The 21,064-nt window shown below is 35.6% G+C and overlaps 1 protein-coding gene across 16 annotated transcripts in view; it reads right to left on the bottom strand.

The window, feature by feature from the left end:
- Positions 1-21,064, bottom strand: part of LOC105489384 (dymeclin) — a 406,658-nt gene that overhangs the window by 126,615 nt on the left and 258,979 nt on the right. For all 16 annotated transcript variants that reach the window (XM_071085384.1, XM_071085386.1, XM_071085387.1 and 13 more), the window contains one exon: positions 749-851. In XM_071085384.1, coding sequence (XP_070941485.1) covers positions 749-851 — 103 coding nt within the window. The remainder of the gene's footprint in view (positions 1-748; positions 852-21,064) is intronic.

Genomic DNA, 21,064 nt, shown 5'->3' with positions numbered 1-21,064 from the left:
AAGCAGAGACCAGAAACAAAATGACCCGTGAAACAGGACCCAATGGCTTTTCAATTTTAGGTTCCAGATCTCTGGGAAATCCAGGTGTACTTGTTCCCCTTAAGTTCAGTGAGGAATCTTTGCGTACTTCCTATAAAATCATCCCTGCTTTTGTTTTTGTGTTATTAGCTTGAGTGGGTTTCTCAACTCAGATATAAAGGTTCTTAATTATGTACAAATTATTGGTTTAGGGTTGATTTTCTTCAATCACTTGTTAACAATCATTTATAACTTGTTCCCTTGATTTGAGACGTCACTCTTTTATTTGCATATTAGAGGTTTCTCAGGCATCAAAGATTTTCAGCACAGTAAGATTCTGAGAAGAGAGGGGGTAATGTTATTATAAATTTTACAATGAAAGAATTTATTTATTTATTTATTTTTTGAGATGCAGAGTCTTACTGTGTCACCCAGGCTAGAGTGCAGGGGCATGATCTCAGCTCACTGCAACCTCTGCCTCCCGGATTCAAGTGATTCTCCTGCCTCAGCCTCCTAAGTAGCTGGGACTACAGGTGTGCACCATCACACCCGGCTAGTTTTTGCATTTTTAGTAGAGATGGGGTTTCCCCACGTTGGCCAGGCTGGTCTTGAACTCCTGACCAAGTGATCCATCTGCCTTGGCCTCCCAAAGTGCTGGGATTACAGGCATGAGCCACTGTGCCTGGCCGAAAGGAAAAGTTTTTATTGATGAAATAAGGTAACTACTTACATAATCTGGTAGAGGAACATCATTAGAACTCAGCGAACCTCTCAAGGACTGTGTGGCTTGTTCCAGAACTTTGTTGTGTTTTTTAGACAGCAAAGAAAATAAACTGGAAAAACAAACAAAAAAACCAATTATATTAAAGAAAACTGTTTTCTATGTCTTCTGTGGAATTATATAGCTCCACAGCATGTCAATTATTCTAAAATATACTTGTAAATGATTCTTCCTTCATGCCTGTGTTAACAGCAAGATTAACAATACTATTTATGTAAGAAAAAATGAGTGAGGAGGATGTTTAAATCATAAGAGTTCTAAAAATTTTTTTAATGACAGTTTAAAATTATGTTTCAAACATAGGAGAATTTTTCATAAGATTACTATAGGGAAAAGAATAGTGGAGAAAACCTGAGATGTAGACTACGACTAACTCATAGTGCAATCTACTACAAGTCACTTGAGCTTGTGTATCTTCTCATCTTCTGAAAAAGTGTGTTGGACAAGATTATATCTCTACTGTCATAGAGAGTCTATGGTTCTGTATTATAGTTTTATTTCTCAAAACTAATGACTTGAAATGTTTTATAAGATTTCTGCTTCTGGCCGTGATAGATTAATTGATACTGAACTAACTCCCCTGCTATCACTAACTAAAAAAAAAAAAAAGACACAACTCTTTTCAGATGTTATACAACATGTGAAGTAAAGGATTATAATCCCTAACAAAAGGGATATAAAGATGAGCCCCATAATGGTGAGCTTCTGTCTCGAGGAACATTGCAGATTATGGTCCAGGAAGGTGGGACCCAAAGAGTACACAGCAGTGTTGTGCTGAGCTCAGACAGAGAGAGGAATTTAAGGCTGCTGTGGCAACTGCATTTTGCAAGGCAGAATACTAGAGAGGAGAGAATTTCCAGAAAGCAGGTCCAGAAATCCAAGGGTCTTCTTGAATGTTTGTATAAATGTTAAGCTGTAATGTGCAGAGCAAGACTCCACAAGGTGTGGCAGTAAACAACCATCCAGGAGCTGTAAACTAAACAGAGATTTTTGGGGACCATAACAGACTGAGGGATACTGGAGCTCTAACCAGCCAGGAGATAAAAATCATTGAACATGAACATTCAGTTGAATTCTTAGAAAGGCCATGCTTTAGTAGTCAGGCTATTTTACTTTAGAGTGCAAATTACTGTCTTCTAAGAGGCTCTTTAATATAGCAAAACAAACAATCTTCAAAGAATACAGTTGATTTACATTAAATATAAAAGCACTAAACACCCCAGTTAAACGTCAGAGATTTTCAGACTGGATAAAAATGCAAGATCCAACCATGTGCAATTTAAAAGAGACACACTTGTAAATTTAAAGATACAGGTAAATTAACAAAAGGATACAAAAAAGACATACTATAAAAACATTAATCATAAGGAAATTGGAGTGGCCATATTAATTTCAGACAAAGTAGGCTTAAGAACAATATTATTATTACTAAAGAGGGAGATTTTATAATGATGAAAGCCAGTTTAGCATGAAAACATAACAATCCTAAATACATATGTGCCTAATAAAAGAACTTTAGAGATATGTAATTATATGATCCCAATATTAAATTTATTGTATCTAATAAAGAAAGAATTCTTCTTTGGGATAGATGGTGGCTTAAAAACAAAGGCAATTCTGATTCCATGTACTTTCCATAAAAATCTGAAGTATGGCCTGTAGTATTTTTTTCATGCCAAAACTTCACTATAGTATTTAGTAATCCCCTTACAAATAAAATATTTATTTAAATATCGATTTAGGAAAATCTGTAATTATTTCAGATGGTTTAAAAAGGATATCCGTTGAAGACTGGGCCACTAAGTAGTTTTTCTAGATTAAGTTTCAACTAATATCATCAAGGAAAAAAGTTCCTTAAACATTTATTGGTAATGTTAGATGTTGTACAAAACAAACGTAAGAGAGGCAGTGAATATTATTTAAGTTTATACTTAAATAAGGTGGGAAGAAAAATAATTACATGAAATAATTACTGAATGAATAAGTATGAAATTATATGATACTGGTTACATGCTGAGGATATATCTGAATGGTTTCTTTGAAATGAAACACTCCTGAAATGCAATACTCCAGTGAAGTTTCATGAAGGTCAGCTTAGGCCCTATACAATGTCTTGAGAAAGAAGAAAGAGTTATCTGTGCAAGAGAGAATAAAAGGCACTTCCAAATAGAAGGCAAAGCACAGAGGCAAAAGTAGGAGACAGCAAGAAAATCGGAATGGAGGTACTATACAAGAAGTAGAAAACAGGATTCAGTACATAAGGGCACATACACTTTTTTCCAATCATTTTTTTTTTCTGGGTCTTCTCCATTTGAGGTTTAGTTTTGCTTTATCTTTCCTTTTTAAGGTTAACAGTAAACGCCATATTTTCAACTCACCATTATTCCCATGACCCACTGATAACTAATATTAACAGTTTATTGTGTATGATTCCAGAAACGTTATACGCATTTATCCATGTACACAAATGCATACTGTATACATATATATCCATCTTTTTTATTCCATGAAATATATACTATGCTGTACCTTGCACTTTGTCCATCTAATAATACATTCCTTCCTTCATTCAACAAACACATGAGTGTTTACTGCTACTTGACATCAAAGGATATGGATATACCATAATTTATTTAGTCCATTATTAATCACTCACTGCAATTGTTTCCAAACGTTTATATTATAAACAGCATTGAAATGAACACCCTTGTAAATAACTTTAAGCATGCCTGAGTGAGACTATCTTTATGATAAATTGCCTGAAGCAAAACTGCTGAGTAAGAATAACTGAACATAATACTGAACTGCATTATGGGGTCCATATTTTCAAGTATGTAAGTTATTTTGCAGGAGATGCAAAAAAAAAAAAAGTAAAAAAGTTGGGATTATTTATAAGACAGGTATACATGGAAATGCATACAGAAGGAAATCAGCAATATGCTTCTAATTGGTTACAGTGTATTTTCTGGAATAAATGGAATTTCAGAAGTTTTTTGAGACTAAAAGAACTTTGGGTAGTCAATTCTTGCACAAGGTGTGGCAAGACTCAAAAACATAAACTGGCTACCCAAACAAAAAAAGAAAAGCAATAAATACGCCCGAAAGAAGTGAGCTTCTTGGTGTTAGGAAGAAGAAATGGAACAAGTGAAACACAGCAGCATACTTTGCTGAGTTGAAGAAAAAAATAAGAATTCGAGAGGTGCTTCATGAGTTCAGCAAACCTGGGCTGTTCATTCTCACATTCCGTGTGTGTGTGTGTGTGTGTGTCCCCTATTAGTGCACTATCAGAGAACAGCAGAGATGATCGATAGTAACTTTCATCATCAATTTAAGAAAATAATTAAACAGTCCTAGGGACCAGAGCAAAAAACACTTGAAACTGTTTCTTTTGGAGAAGAAAGGCTAGTTTGTTTGTTTATTGATTTTAAAAGAGAGTATGAACACTCTGTTTTGCTTGCTAGTAGGACACCAAACAAGGAAGTGAGCTTCAATTCAAACATGAGATATTTTGGTTGAGCATAATGGAAAATTTTACTATTAAGGACATAAAATGTTGAAATGGTATACCTCAGGAAGCTGTGGATACTGCTTCTAGCTATCTTTAAGAAATTCTCTGTAAGAATAGATCATTTGAGGTCACATTCAGCTCTCTATCAAAGAGAAACAGAGAATTCACATTTACTTTGTTACTATCATACAATTTAACAGGCATTTTACTAAAATCTTAGAGCAAGTGCTTTTGAAGTTTTATTTAAACATTCTAATTTTGGCTTTTATTTAACATTTTTAAGGCAAAATGTATATGAGACATGACTTGCAAACTGCTGAGTGAAAAGAGTAACTTTTGCTTAAATCTTTGCATTCAAAGTACTTACCCCCTAGCTTAATGCTAATTAGAGTAAGTAATAAAGATATATGTTTGTATGTAAATGGATAAATTTGATTTTAAAAATCAGTCTTAAAAATAAAAATGATCTTTAAGTTAGCTTAATATTTACTTAGCTGGGATCTATTTGCTAGAATACTTTTTTAAAATTTGAAAAAGACTAGTTTTTCTTTTTGTATAAGAATGTTCATTACAAACTAAGAAAATGAAAACAGTCAAAACACTAATCAAGAATAGAATGGGTAAATAAACTGTGGGATATTTATACAAGGAAATACTACATAGCAATTTAGAATTACCTAATGCTACATGTATGAATATGAATAAATCTCAAAAACAATGTTGAGTAAAAAATAGGCAAGAATCCTTAGAAAATGTGAACAAGGTGATTTTATGTTTCAAAAATGGAAAACAATATTACAAATCATTTACAGATAAAATATATTAATAACATCAAATATATATGGAAATGATAAACCCTACATTTAGGATAGCCACTGTTCTCTGAGGAAGGAGGAAAAAGGGGGTCCAGCTCTCACATGAGTATTTGCTCTCTCTCTCTATATATATGGACACATATACAGTAGATATAAAATGTTCTTTTGGTAACACTGGATACATACACAAGAGAGTGGTATATTGCTCTATTTTTTGTGTACGCAGGAAGTATTATATAACATTTAAAAAATCTGATAAAAGAACATGCTATCCTGAAGAAAACAGAGCCCCTGCCAACGACAGCATTTCACAAAAGAAAGCAGCATGTAAACAGAATAAGTGTGGTCAGTCCAAACGGGAACACGCTGAGAAAATCACAAGCTGGTGGAAATGGCTGTAGTGTAGGGTGCACAGATGGTGGCAGGAGATGACACCAGAACGAAGACAGTTTGAAGCCAGACTGTGAAGGGCCGCTTTATGGCACATCAAAAGCCCTGGACTTTTATTCCATTCAGAGTGAGAAGCTAATGGAACATCAGTCTTACAAAATAATGAAAGAGGCATGGATCCCTGCCCCCAAGGAACTCAAGTCTACGGGGATGAGGAAAAAAAAAAAAATCTACAATACTGAAATCAGAGAATGCCATGGGTCTGAGGAGAGCGCTGTGGGAGAACAGGGGGAAGATTAGGTGCATTCCATGGAGGAAATCTATCTTGACTGTGGCCTTGAAGGTTAGGGGACTTGTTATTTGGAACAGCAAAGTGGGAGGAAGAGCAATTCAGAAGGGGGAAAGTGTTTAGAAAGGCACTGGGAGATTTCAAGGAAATACCCATAGCTTATAAGGCGAGAATAGAGAAAACTCACAGGGCTAAGAAGTGGCAAGAAATGAAGCCGGTAAGAGGAGCCAAATAAAAAGGCCACATGGACCATGCTAAGAGGTCTGCATTTCATCTTGCTCAGCCACTGAGACAGACAGTGAGTCAAATATTTACCCAGGGCCTACTATGTGTCAGGCAATGTGAAAGCAAAAGCAACACAGTCTCTGTCCTGCCTCCCCAGAGGGTGCAGTCAGGTGAGAAAGGGCATGCCTAAATAGACTGGAGGTGAACATGGAATGTTAGGGGAACACAGGTGAGGACTGCCCAACTGTACCTGAAGGGAGAAAGAGGAAATCACTTTGGGAGATGATGCCTGCACTGCATCTTAAGAAACAATTAGGAGTCAGCCGAGCAAATCAGGCAACCACAAAGGTGATTTGGGCAGAGAAATACGAATCCTGTGGGTGGGGAAACAGCACTGCATGCACATCAAGTGTTGAGTACATAGCAGAGCACAGCAATGAGGCTGGGTAGCAGTGAGGATGGCTCATCAAGTGCCTCCTATGTCTCTCTCAGACCTTGGACTTTATCCTGAAAGCCAGAGGTATTCTATGAAAGCAGGACTACAATATGAGAAAGTGATCAACACAAAGCTGCTGTGTTTGGTATTGAGGTGCGAGGTGGGAGGCAGGGCTCGGCAGTAAGGATGGCAGATTACTCCTTGTGCATCTATGTCCTGAGCCTCCTCCCTATGCCCTGCCATCTATGGTGGCCACAAAGTCCCTACCATGGAACTTCAGGGCTCCTAGAATCGAAGGTTGAAAACCACTGACCTGAGCGATGTGGGCCAAGTGTATAAAATTCTATTTATTTTAGAAAGACTCCTCTGCTCCTGGAGAAAAGGATGGACAGGAGAGGACAAGGGAACAAGAGTAGAAACAGAACCTTTAGGAAATGTCCACATTATCCAAATAAAGAGATGAGGAGGCCTTAAAGTAAAGCAAATGGAAGCTATGTGGAAGGCAGAGATAGCATGGAGAGGGAAAGAAGGGAATCAGGGCTGACTGAGGTCTCTAACTTGGGAAACACAGTGGCTAGCTGATAAGGTGACTGACAGGCTAGGAATACAAACAAGCCGAAAGGGAGGGAGAGCACTCAGAAGACAAAGAAATTAACAGTAGCAGCAGTTATGAGTTATGTATCAGGTGCTGTTCATCTAACAACCATGTGAGGTAGGTCCTACCATTATCCATTCTCCCTCCCACTTTTGTAAATAGATGATGGAATTGAACCAGAGAGAGTAATTTGCCCAGGCACACAGCTAAGTGGTGGAGTGAGGAGTCAATGCTAGCATTGCTGGCTCTAGAATCTGTGCTCTTAACAAGTCTTCTAGGAAACCTACAGATGATCAGGAACAACAGGTGGAGGTGGTCAGAAAGCAGCAGATGGGCAGTTTAGAAATACTAATTTGGTGCTCAGAAGAGAGGGGAGGAGAAATTTTATGGTTATTTGCATCAGCTGCAATCACAAAAGTGGAGGTGATCACCCAAGGATATTGTGTAATGTAAGAAAGAACTGTAGGAGGTCAGGCATGTGGCTCACGCCTGTAATCCCAGCACTTTGGGAGGCCGAGGCGGGCGAATCACGAGGTCAGGAATTCGAGACCAGCCTGACCAACATGGTGAAATCCCACCTCTACTAAAAATACAAAAATTAGCCAGGCATGGTGTGGTGGCACGTGCCTGTAATCCCAGCTACTCAGAAGGCTGAGGCAGCAAAATTGCTTGAACCTGGGAGGCGGAGGTTGCAGTGAGAGAAGATAACCAAGCACTGCACTCCAGCCTGGGCAACAAAGTGAGATTCCGTCTCAAAAAAAAGCAACTGTGGGAAACACTAAGAAAGGGTGAACAGAGGCCAGAAAGGGTCACTTAAAGCAATAAGGAGTAGGAGAAGAACTAGGAAAGAAAGACGTTCTGGAAGCCAAGAGAACAATTTTAAGGAAGGAATAATCATCACTGTTAAAAGCTGTCAAATAGTAAAGTAGGATTTACAAAATAAAACAAAAAATGAAGTCTCTGGATTTGGCACAAGGAAACAAATCAGTGGTGACTTTATCCACTTTCAGAGGGGAGGAGGAGGCAGAAGCTGGACTGCAGTGATTGAGAAATAAGTAGGATGTGAGGAAGTACAGGAAATAGGTGTAGATTTTTAAGAAGTTGAACATTGCTGGGGAGCAGAGTGCTAGAGTAATGCTCCGAAGGGAAAGGGAACACATCACAGAAAGGTCACTTACTGGGAGGGGGTTTGGAGGTTCTGTCTTTGAAAGTTTCAGACATTTCCTACGAGAGCCCTGCCAATCCTCACAACTCTCAGTCAATCTCTTTCTCCATGCCTCAGTCCTTCCTCCAACACACTAGCAACAGCAGTCATGGGGGAAAAGAGAAGTGACTGAACTCCACAAAAGACCTGGGAGCAGATGATTTACAGATAAAGAAACCTAGGTGTAGAGAGTTAGGTACTTGACCCATGATCAAATTTACATTGTGTAGTGAATGCAAAAGTTCTTTATAAATCCTAAAGAGCTACTAAAATGTAAAAACAAAACAAAACAAAAAAACTATTAAAATTATTAGAGGTGGAGTGGGAGCTAGAAACCAAATCTCACAGCAAGTGTCATGCTCTCATCTGTAGACACTGATTCCCTCTACGTGTAGACACCCCTCCTTCCTCCTCTCCTGCAAGTCCTTACAGCCCCCATACCACCGATCCCACACCCTCTGGGAAAGATTTCTCAAACCTGTGCTCTCCCTGCTTCTGAACCACTGCTGGTCCTTCATGACAGTCCTATGCTACTGGTTACCTTAGTTTTAATCAGCTTTATTGAGAAATAATCTTTATATAATAAAAACTCGACAGTGCAATGAAAAATGTTTTGAAAAATGTAAACACTCATGTAATCCATCACTACAATCATGAAACAGAACATTTCCATTACCCCAAAAAGTTCCCTTGGGCTGTTTTACACTCAATCTCCTGCTCCAATACCCTTCCCCTCACCTTTCCAGGCAACCACTGATCTGTTTCCTGTCACTGCAGTTTTGCCTTTTCTAAAATTTCCTGCAAACAGAATTATACCTTAGGTACTCTTTTGTGTCTGCCATCTATCACTCAGCATAATACTTTTTAAATGCATCCATGCTGTTTTGTATATCAGTAATTCATTTCTTTTTATTGCTGAGTAGTTTTCCATCGCACAGATGTGCCTCGATTTCTTTATTTACCAGTGTTGGTCTAGTACGAAGAAGGCTGCTGTAAACAGTTGTTCAGGTTTTTGTGTGAACATATGTTTTCATTTATCTTGAATAAATACCTACGAGTAGGACCGCTGGATTATATGTTATTCGTTTCACTCTATAAGAAACTGCTAAACTGCTGCACATTCTTGCTTACACTTGGCATTTCAATCTTTTCAACTTCAGCCATTTTAGTGGGTGTGAAGTAATTTTCTGTGTGGTTTTAATTTGCATTTTCCAAATGAGTTTTCTAGTGCTCATACGTTGTCTTTGGAGAAGTGTCTATTCAAATCTTTTGCCCATTTAAAACAATGGGTTGTTTTTCTTCTCCTTGAGTTGTAAGAGTTCTTTATATATTCCAGATACAAGTTCTTTATCAGGTATAAGTTTTGTAGATATTTTCTCCCAGTCTATGGCCTGTGGGTGGTGGTAATGGAGCAGTTTATCTTCTTCATTTTCTTCAAAAAACACTGTCTTCTGAAGAGCAAAAATTTTAGATTTGATGAAATTCATCAGTTCATCACTTTTTTACAAAACGGTTGGTTTTTTTATGTCTTATCTAAGAAATCTTTGCCTAATCCAAAGATCCCAAAGATTTTCTGATTTCTCCTATAGTTTTATAGTTAAGTTTTAAGTTTTATAGTTTTAGTTCTTATATTTATGCCTATGATCCATTTTGCATTAATACGTGTATATGGCATGAAGAGTTACAATTTATTTAATTGGTTTGGGTGTCTTTTTAAAAAAAATGTTTGCATATAGCTACTTAATTGTTCCAGTACCATTTATTGAAAAGATTATCCTTTCCCCCTTAAATTACCTTGGCACCCTTGTTGAAATTTCATTGAGCATATATGCACTGGTCTATTTCTTGATTCTATTCAATTCCATTGGTACATAAATCTGTCATACACTATTATCCCACTGTCTTGATTACTCCAGCTTTATAGTAAATCTTGAAATCAGGTAGTCTGAGTCTTCCAACTTAGGCTTTGTGAAAATTGCTTTTGGCTATTCTAGGTCCTTTGTATAATATTGAATCAACTTGTCAATTTCTACCAAATCACCTGGTAAGGTTTTGATTAGGATTGTGTTCAATGTATAAATCAATTTTAGGATCTTAACAATACTAGGTCTCTAATCCATGAAGATAAAATCACCCTGTTTATTTAGGTCTTCCTTAGTTTCTTTCAGCAATGTTTTATAGTTTTCAGTGTACCAGGTCTTGAATGTATTTTAAGTCTATCCTTAAGTTATTTCATATTTTTGATGCTGCTGTTAAATGGTATTATTTTTCAATGACTGATTGTTCATAGCAAGAATGTAGAAATAAATTTGTTATATACTGACAATAACAAACTTAACAGTAAATTTAACAATAAAATTGTTATACACTGATTTTTTGTGTCCTATGATCCTGCTAAACTCATTTATCAATTCTAGTAGGTTTTTTGTAGATTCATTAGGACTTTTAAAACACATATTAATGTCTTATGCAAATAGCTAAATAGTTAATAGATTGTAAAAGATAGTTTAAAATCTTCTTTTTCAATCTGGGTATTAAAAACTTCTGTTTCTTGACTTATGGCACTGGCTAGGACCTATATTCAATACTGAATAAAGGTCAGAGTACATATTCTTGCCATTTTCCTGATCTCAGGGGAAAAGTATCGTTTTTCACTAAGTATGATTTTAGCTGTAAGGTTTTCATCAATGCTCTTTGTCAGGTTGAAGAAATTCCTTCTATTCCTTGTTATGTGAAAGCTGGTTTCATTTCTTTTCATAAATGGCCATTGAATTTTGTCAAATGCTTTTTCTGTACCTACTGAGATGATCACATAGTTTTCTTTTTAAGTCTAATAAAGTAGTGAATTGATTGATTATGGCATGTTAAACCAGACTTACATTCCTGGGATGGGTCCCAATGGTATCTTTTTGTATGATGATGATGTAGATAATAAGAATGATGGTAGCTAGCACTTACTGAGAATGTGCTCTATGCCACACATCTCTCTAACCTTTTATATTTGTTAACTAAATATACAACTCCTTAATGAAGACAGTATTACTGTTAATGTCACATTATAAGTGATGACATACAGAAGTAAATTAACTTGCCAAGGACTAGGCTATTGATAAACGGAAGAGCTAGAATTCACAGCCTGGTAATTCGAGTCTAGACCATGGACTCATTACCACTTTGTTATCTCTTATATGGAGATATATTAATTATGATGGCTAATTTTTTTTCCTGTCCAATATGATTCACTCTCACCCCTTACTTTCAGGAACAGACACTACTTTCCTTTAAAAAGTGAGATTATGACACAGGCTCATTCCCTGAGTCACAAAGATTGGTCAATGAATATAAGCTCTAGTTGAGCCAGCTGGAAATATTCCCTAGGATTTTACTAACTAGAAAGGTGAGAAAGTTGCTTTTTCTCACCGGTTAGAAGACTGTAAAGACGTAATTCTGGAGTTGGCTATGGTCATGCTTAGCTTCATGGAGAAAACCTATGTGCAAGAAGAGAGAATGAAGTGGCTTTAAGCTGAGACAGGGAGAGAGACAGAGAGAGAACTGAGGGAAAAGGCTGAAGGAGAAAGGGACAGATAATGATGGTTCTAACAAATACGGAAAATGTGAGGATTAATACACCATAACAAAAAAAAATCATCAAAGCCAATGAAGACAGAACAAATTCATGTTATGAAACTTGTCACTTTGTACTTGCAGATTATAATAGAAATAGTAACTTCCCAGGCTTTTCTTCTCTATCAAATTATGTCATCTTAATTATTTGTTTGCTTCAATATGCAGCTTCAAAGTTGCTCTTAAACTGCTACACACAAGTGTAATGCATATTTGTACTGTAAACATGTATTTTTCCAAATGCCAAGTTCACTTAAGGCCTTGATTGTAGATCTTTGGACAGTGTTCTGCACACAACATGGTCTAAAATATGCTTACTACTAATTGATGATTTCTCTTTTCTATCATTCTTACTCCAATAAAAGAAACTGCAATGACATTGGTATTCTTGCCTTACAAAATCAGAAACAAGCAGTCTTAGTTGATTTTAGTTTAAAAATCTTATTTTTAAGGACCAAAAGTTAAAACGAAGGACAGACTAATTACATAACAATCTTTGCTAAGAAAACTGACATTTATACAAAGAAGCAAGGTTAGGGCAGAGTAAATTGCCCATTCATTCACATTTAATTGCCTTAATAACCATAAACATTATTTTAGGTATATAATAACTAGCTTAAAATTCATTTCCATCCAGAACAAGAGCTAAAATGGTGTTGATTTTATGGCATAAAAGGTGGAGAACAAAATAACAAACCTCAGCACCACCAGCTTGCTGACTGTCAAGTAATGCTTGTTAAAATATAAATGTCTTGTGACTAGCTGTACACAGCATAATACATGGACAACAGATGTGTCCATCAGTACACTAAGCACCCTACATGTTCTAGTAGAACCTACTGCTCCATATTTCAACACTATAAAGAAAACACAGTAACTCATCTTCTTCAAAAGCCCTATATATAGTAAAAGCAAAAGACAAAGAAATATATGTGTGATATTTAGTGAAAGAGGTTCCCACCAAAAGGGCACACCCTGCATTATAACTGGAGAACCCAATCCTAGTATCCTAAAAACACACAGTGTATCTTAGCAAGAACTTAAAATTATAGTACAACATTCAGTATGATCTTCATGGTATGACTGCATAATCAAAAATTATATGTAAACCCAAAAATAACTAGTCATACAACATGGCAAAGTATTGGACTAAACAATGTTCCTTAAAAAAAAAAGCTGAAACTCAGGAATTTAATTTCCCCTAGCTAAGGTAACTAAAGTCAAAACATGGAATACATAGAAAGAAAACTGAAAGATGGCTAACAACTTTAAAAATGTTACAAAATTATTACTGATAAAATATGTTGAAAATAATGGATAAAATATACAATTTGTCAATATAAACTCTGGTAACTATATTACCAAATTTATAAGAGAGTGAAATAAGAGCAGCTAACATTAGCTTAAAGGCAATTATTTTCATTTTCCATAAAAACATTCATGCAAATTTCATTTGTGTGTTTTTAACATAAGTACATTTTTTTTTTCAAATTTTTTTTTTTTTTTTTTTTTTTAAGAAACAGGGTCTCATTCTGTTGACCAGGCTAGAGTACAGTGGTGCAATCATAGCTTATGATAGCCTCAAACTTCTGGACCCAAGTGATTCTCCAGCTTTAGCCTCCTGAGTAGCTGGGACAAGAGGCACGTGTCACCAAGTCCGGCTATTTTTTTTTTTTTTTTTCCCAGAGACTAGGTCTTGCCTTGTTGCCCACACTGGTCTCGAACTCCTGGCCTCAAATGATCCTCCCACTTCAGCCTCCCAAAGTGCTGGGATTGTAGGTGTGAGCCACTGTGCTTGGCTTCTTTCCAATTTTGACTAGATTTGGTCAGAAATGTTATTTAGCAAAAATTACAAAATTAAAAATTGAAAATTTATCTCAAAAGAACTTTACTCCTTTTATACATATTTCATGGATAATGTATTTAAAAAATATATATCCTTTATAAACTAAACTATGATGAAAGGCTAATTTTTCATAATTAGTATGCAATTCTAAATATATCAATCTTGTTAGAAGTTTTATGGTATTTTCTCTTCTCTATTAGAAAATTATACTCTGTAAAGAAAGAGATTTTCTGACTTGAAAGAAATTTGTTGTCTTTTTCGGTGACCCTTTCTTAGTCTCTTGAGAAAACTGCATGCAAAGAAATAGCAAATCTGTCCAGTTTTTAAAAAATCCTATGGCACAGTGTCACTAACTTATGGGAATAATTGGGATCAAAATAACATTGAATGAGAAAATTCATTTGGAAAGTGGAATGACTTCACAGTGAGCACAAGAGGAGCCAGGATGGCCGTGTAGAAGTTATTATTATCACAGGTCATAAGGCACTTCCTAAGTGTAAAGAAATTTCCTCTCAGGGGAAGCCTACCAAATAAAGCATGTTTACTATATGTCAGATTTTGCAAAGATAGTCACAGGAAACATGATATCGCTAACTTTGTGGAAATGCTGCAGAGTACCTATAACTACGTTATGACACAATTGATAGCCAAAATATTTCCCAGGTGTTGGACCCTTAATTTGAGAATCCTAACTAGAACTTTGAAATTTCCTTTTTGCTTACTTAGCCCTTAATCTTAATTTAGTGAATATAATTAGTCTTTGGGATGGCCATAGGAACAGGAAGTCTTAACTGGAATTATAGGTCTTTACTGGTAAATGCCTTTTTTCAACACCTATTAGCTTCATCACTATAAAAAAATCTTATGTCTGTAAAAACTTTATCCATTTATTTCAACTTCCTTTTGACCTTTGTGTACCTAATTATTAATTTATACTTGCCCTACACGTTTTTCCCATGTCTTCCTTTATCTTTTGTTTGTACATTTGTCTCATTTCTTATGTGAATACAAGTTCAAGGGCACAAATGTCCATTCCTCTTTTCTTCTTTGAATGCTTCCACAATGCCTCCTGTATATACCAGTGCTTTCAGTGGGTTAATGATCCCTCATTTTCCTTTTAAATAAAATATCTACTGACTGGTGGATAAGATATTCTTTGAAAAGTTCTAAACTACTTTTAAGAAAAACCACAAAACCAATCATATATTTACAGTAACTTCATAAGAAACCCACCTCTACTGTGACTCATCCTGAATAAAGAAGTAGCCCCCTTTCCAACCTCTTAATACATAAACCCAAACCACACAGACAGAACAATTTCCATGAATGAAGTTGTTATCAATGCCCATAGGAAAGCCATGGATTTAACTCTTTAGGCCTTAAATTAGAGTCTTAATTTAACACAATTCTCAGAAAGCTCAGTTACTAGCTTCCTCAGCTAAAGCTTCTAAACAATAAAAGCAACAAAGAAGAAAGGAAAACTATTGTGGGAATAATGTGGAAATGGGAAAAATTTAAGACTACTGTGACCAAAAAGAGAAAAAAGGGCCTCAACATCAAAGAAGGAGCAAACTCAGAATCCCACTATGGTTTACTACAGCAGTACATGCTCAAATCAACAATCCCGCAGCAATGAGAAAAAGATTCAAATGTGTGTAAGGTTTTTACTTCAAACTCACAAAAGTGTGCAATAGCAAGATCTCTATCCCAAATACCTTTTAATATTTCTAAGGTGGTGCTTTAGTGAAACATGCTTTTGTTATTTGGAAAATATGTGGAACTCCACAATTCCCAAGAATGCTAGATAAATGAGGTATCACTTAAAGATTCTTATGGCTTCGAATAGCCCAGTTATTTCAATATCAACAGAATATTTCTGAAATGATAAAATTATAATTCTTTCTAATAAAAATACACTAACATAGAGAAAATAAATGATAGTAATCCTCAGAAATAACTATGGATTAAATGTACTTTTGGAATATAGTCCTTTATTATAACCACCAATAATTATAGAGGTAGAACTCTATCAGTAGTTGTAAGAATGCCACCATCTCCAGATAAAATTATAGATCAAATCAAGTTGGGCATAACCTGATAGGAAATAATCTATTTTAAGAACTGTGATTAATGTTTAACCATGTAACCCCCCCCCCCCCAACGCCCCCATTTTCCTAAAACCCAGACATAAATTCATGCTTCGTGCTCCCTCTGCTGGCTCAAAAGTTACAGTTAATTCCCATTACAGGTCACTGAAAGGCATTGGCACATTATATTTGGGATCTTCACAATGTAATCCAGCTCCCTTCTTTGAGTGTTGAAAAACAAGAGAGGTGACAACTAGACCACAGTCACAAAGCGTTCTGAGAGCAAGAACAACTGGTCTTTTGACTCCCAGTCCAATGCTCCTTCCATTCTATAATGATCTCACTGCCTTCATGTACAAGACTATTACTGAACTTTATTTTGCTACAAGTTATTTAAAATCTGAAGCTCAGTATCTTTGGGTTACACAGATTTTTCACTGTACTGTAATTACAACTGATAAGGAGATTTGACCAATATTCAATAATGACCCATTAGACTTAAAGAGTGTCACCATTTCTAATTTGTTTGAACAGTGTCCAATTTAAGACACTTACTATAAAGTTTCTTGATATACTGAGTACTTAAAATGTCACCTAATGTGATTCTACCATTTGCTTACAAACCATGTCACAACTTTTGACTTGGAATATATAGTTACCACACAATATATCTTCAGGTCTGTCAAAACCATAAAGTCATTTTGTTGTGATGATGATGATAATGATGATGATGACAACAACGATGAAGAGGCTTATGGTTACCTTCTATAGAGTACCTATTACACAACAAATACAGGATTGGGTCTTTAGAGAAATCATTGTCAACATAAGGTTGATACTACTATACCTATTTTACAGACAAGGGAGCTGAGGGAAAATAAATTACCCAACGTCTGTTTAACACCAAGTATCTACTACTTCCTCTGTATATAAATGCTTTGATATTTTGTTCACTCTTAATCAACAGAGATAGCAACAGTAAAATAATCTCTTACTACCAGCACCATCATTTCCACTTAAGGCAAAAAAGGAAAGCAAAAGATACTTTATTCAAAGCCTGAATCTGTCGAACTTCTTTAAAGTTTACGCTAAAGTGGAGAGGGTTAATATTTTCCTTACTTTTGGTAGAGGAAATTACATGACCTAGACTATAAATGTTAGTATTTAATTCCAATTTACTTTTGTACAATAGATGTATTTAATTATTTGTCAAGTGATCTGTTGTATGGAAAAACCTAACTCTAGTCTGATAACAATGCTATTTAGATAGAAACAAACAGTCCCAGATTAAAGATTCTAATCTGTTCAGTCAAAAAGGAAATATTTATTAAGCTAGAATATACAAGTCTATCTTTGTAAGGAAGACATTTTTTTCTTGATAAGAGATATAAATTATTATCTAAATCATGGACAGCTTTTATTCAAAATGAAGTTTAATTTCTGTGTTCCTTTTGAAACCAGAAAACTATAGATATCAGTGCCCATCCTCGTTTTCTGGTAGTGATTACTTGTTATTTTCATAAAAGGGAGTTACAGTAAATAAAGTATTTAAATAGGAAAACAATGTTAAAGTGAACACCTTTCTCAATTATTTATCAGTTACCTATATGGACAGCACAGGTAACAAATGTCAACATTCTAGAAATGAGAAAGTAGCCTGTGGTAAACTCCATATTAAGGAACTTAAAGAAAATTGACAAATGAATGTAAATTTTAACCTTTAACATTTAACATGATAATTTAACATGATAAACTTGATACCTGGGGCACTACAGTTAGCATCATATAATATTTATGGATACCAGTGATTTCTCAATTGAAATGAAAGATAAAATAACCTCATTTTTTATGTTATGCAGAAAGGAATATAGGATAATTCAGACACATTTGTATTTAAACACCTGCTCCTCCATTTAACAGCTCATGGGATTTCTGACGCTTAATTTTTCTGAGACTCAGTGTCCTTATATGTGGTGATAATGATGGTGGCAGTTAAGAGTTGCTGTGATGGTTAAACTGAGGGAATTAATGTAAAAACCCTTAAGAGAGAACCTATGGAAAAAGTCACCATTCAGTTCCATTGATTTCTGGCATGGAGGACTGCGGGGTCTGCGTTGCCAGCTGTTCCAACTTGTTCATATGCTAGCAACAAATTCTAACTTAAAAAAAAAAAAATTAAAAAACCTGCAAACCAAACAGAGCACCTCTCTAGCCTGAGTCCAGGCTGCAGGTTGTTAGTATGCAGTTTCTGATTTGGAGAAACACTGGAAATACCACATGTCATGAAATGGAGCAAACCATCTAGAGTCAAGGTTATGTTGGAGTTAGATGGGTATTTTAAACAAAAGAGATGTGCTCTGGTAGGAAAAAGTCAAGGGTAAAGGTTAAGATGATTTTATGAGAGAAACTCAAAGCAAAATGAATGTTTCCCTGGAACAGCATGATTTTGAGATCACTCAGAACTATATTTATATGCCAATGAAAAAATCTTTAATTTTTACATAAATGTATTTTAATTTAATCCTTGATCCCCCAGTAAAGAGAACATGTTATTCTCCGTTTTATGAGACATAGACCAGCTGGTTTATAATAGAATTGTCCAAAGTCCCCACAATACAGGTTGAATTTCCCTCATCTGAAATGATTGGAACCAGAAGTGTTTTTAATTTTGAATTTCTGCAAATTTTGGAATATCAGGTGAACATATCAAATCCAAAAATTTGAAATCCAAAATGCTCCAGTGAACGTTTCCTTTGTGCATTAGGTCAGTGCTCAAAAAGTTCTGAATTTTGGAGTATTCTGGATTTTTAGATTAGGGATACCTCACCTGTGTAACCATCATATGTTCAAGATACGGTCCAAAATTACTCTACATACAATCTTGGCCAAAGGTTTATCATTTTTGTTGATCTTCTCAAGGAATGAGCTTTTGGTTTTATCTACTGCATTTGTTTTCTACATCAGTGATTTCTGCTTTTTATTATTATCTTTATTTTCTTTATTTTGGGTTTAATTTGTTGTTCTTTTTCTAGTTTCTTAAGGTGAAAGCTGAAGTCATTGATTTGAGGTCTTTCTTTCTTTCCAATATAGGCATTTCAGGCTATCCTTTCCCCTTAAAATACTGCTTTAGTGGCAGTCATCCCACAACATTTGATATGTTCTATTTTCATTTTCACTTAGTCTAAAAATCACTTTTGGTTTCTTCTTTGATCCATGGATTATTTAGAAGTATGTTATTTAATTTCCAAATATATGGGGATTTTCCAGAAAGCTATCCACTATTGGTATCTATTATAATTCCATTGTGGTCAGAAAAAAAGCTTTCCATGACTTGAATCTTATAACCTAGATCTTACTGAGACTAGTTTGATGGCATAGAATCTAGTCTTTGTTGGCAAATGTTCCTATGCAAATGTTTCGGCTGGAGCTGTTATTGGTTGGAGTGTTCTATAAATGTCAACTAGGTCAAGTTGGTTGATAGTATTAAAGTCTTCTACACTCTTACTCATTTTCTGTCTACTTCTTCTATTAATTAATAACAAAGAGATATTGAAAGCTCCAACTATAACTGTAATTTGTTTCTCCTTGCAATTTTATTAGTTTTTGCTTCAAATGTGTATGTTACAACGTACACATTTAGGATTACAATAGTCCTTTTGATACACTGATTCCTTCATTGTTATGAAATAATTTTCTTTATTCTGGTGATGTTTCCTCTTTGAAGTCACTTTGCTGATAAGTCCCTCCTGCTTTCTTTTGACCGGTGTTAGTGATATGGTTGCATTTACGTCTGTCCTTTTGCTGTAGTTTTCCATTTGTCCTATTCTTTTTTTCCCCTTTTTCCATTTTTTCTGTCTTCTTTTGGGTTGAGTATTTTTATGATTCCATTTGTTGGATTATTAGCTATAATTCTGGACAGTAGTCTGGGAACTTTCAAGACAGTAAGCTATAATACTCACAGGGCTCCCCTCAACTGTTAACATCTCTCAGGGATTTGCTTCTTTTGTTGCCTGATGTCCAGTGTCTCCAAAGTCCCTGTTCTATATATATACTGTGTCTGTTTTTGTTGTTATTTCAGGCAGAAGGGTAAATCCAGTCTCTGTTACTCTATCTTGGTTGGAAGTGAATAGTGATTTTTGAACATCTGTGTGAAGAAAACCCCACAGTTTTAGAAATCTTACATAGAAACTTAAGGAATACTGCAGAAAACCAAAGATTTTTAATCTAATATTTTTCCTTACTTGAAGTGGTGATTGCACATTTTTTTCCATCTCTGATAACCACAGTATTTTAAATTTCACCATGATTTTTCAAATACAACACTAAATATTTGTGTGGAAATTTTATTCACTTAATCCCACTAATTAAGTGATTTGTATCACTGTATTTTATTTGCACAATTAGTCTCTTATTGTAGATTGTAAATGCCAGTCATGGGCAGTCTTTTAAAACTCATCCTTCATTGTGAAAATCAACATACTAGGTACTTGCTACTTTTCCAGAAAATGTTGTGGCACCATCAGGGAGGACAAACACTACAAGGCAGTCCTGCACTTCTAAATTCGTGCTCACCACTCCTTATTTCACTCCACATCAGTCCGCTCATCATTCCTGCACACTCCATTCTGTTCCTCCGTTAACTGCTTGGCCTACACTCACTTCCCTCCCCTATACAAACCTGCCTGGCAATTTTCAATTCATCCTTCAAAATGTAGCTTAGAAAAATATTTACCACATTTTCAAGTTAATCATATACATGTTCATTTCACTAAAAATATTAAGTTCTTGAGCCTGGGATAATTCATTTCTGCCTCTTTGATGCCTTGCATAGTGCCTGTACATTTAACAGGGTCTCAAAAAAATGTTTGTTTAATTGAACTGAACTCAGAAATAATTTGGGATGCACAGTGTTAGGGACTGAATGTATGTGTCTCCCCCAAACTTCCTATGTTGAAGGCCTAACTCCTAGTACCGCTGTATTTGGAATAAGGAAATAATTAAGGTTAATGAGGTTGTAAGGGTGAGGCTCTGACCCAATAGGATTAGTGTCCTCATACGAAGAGACACCACAGATCTCTCTCTCTGTGCACATACTAAGAGGCCTTGTGATCACACAGTGAGAAGGCAGCCATCTGCAGCCCAAAGGGAGGGCCCTCACCAGACCCCAACAGACCCCACACTACCGGCACTTTGATCTTGGACTTCTAGTTTCTACAACTGTGAGAAAATAAACTGCTGTTGTTTAA

This window comes from Macaca nemestrina, chromosome 19 (assembly GCF_043159975.1).
Source record: "Macaca nemestrina isolate mMacNem1 chromosome 19, mMacNem.hap1, whole genome shotgun sequence".
Lineage (NCBI taxonomy): Eukaryota > Metazoa > Chordata > Mammalia > Primates > Cercopithecidae > Macaca > Macaca nemestrina.
The sequence above is the reverse complement of the archived record's forward strand: the minus strand, read 5'-3'. Positions and strand labels throughout refer to the sequence as shown.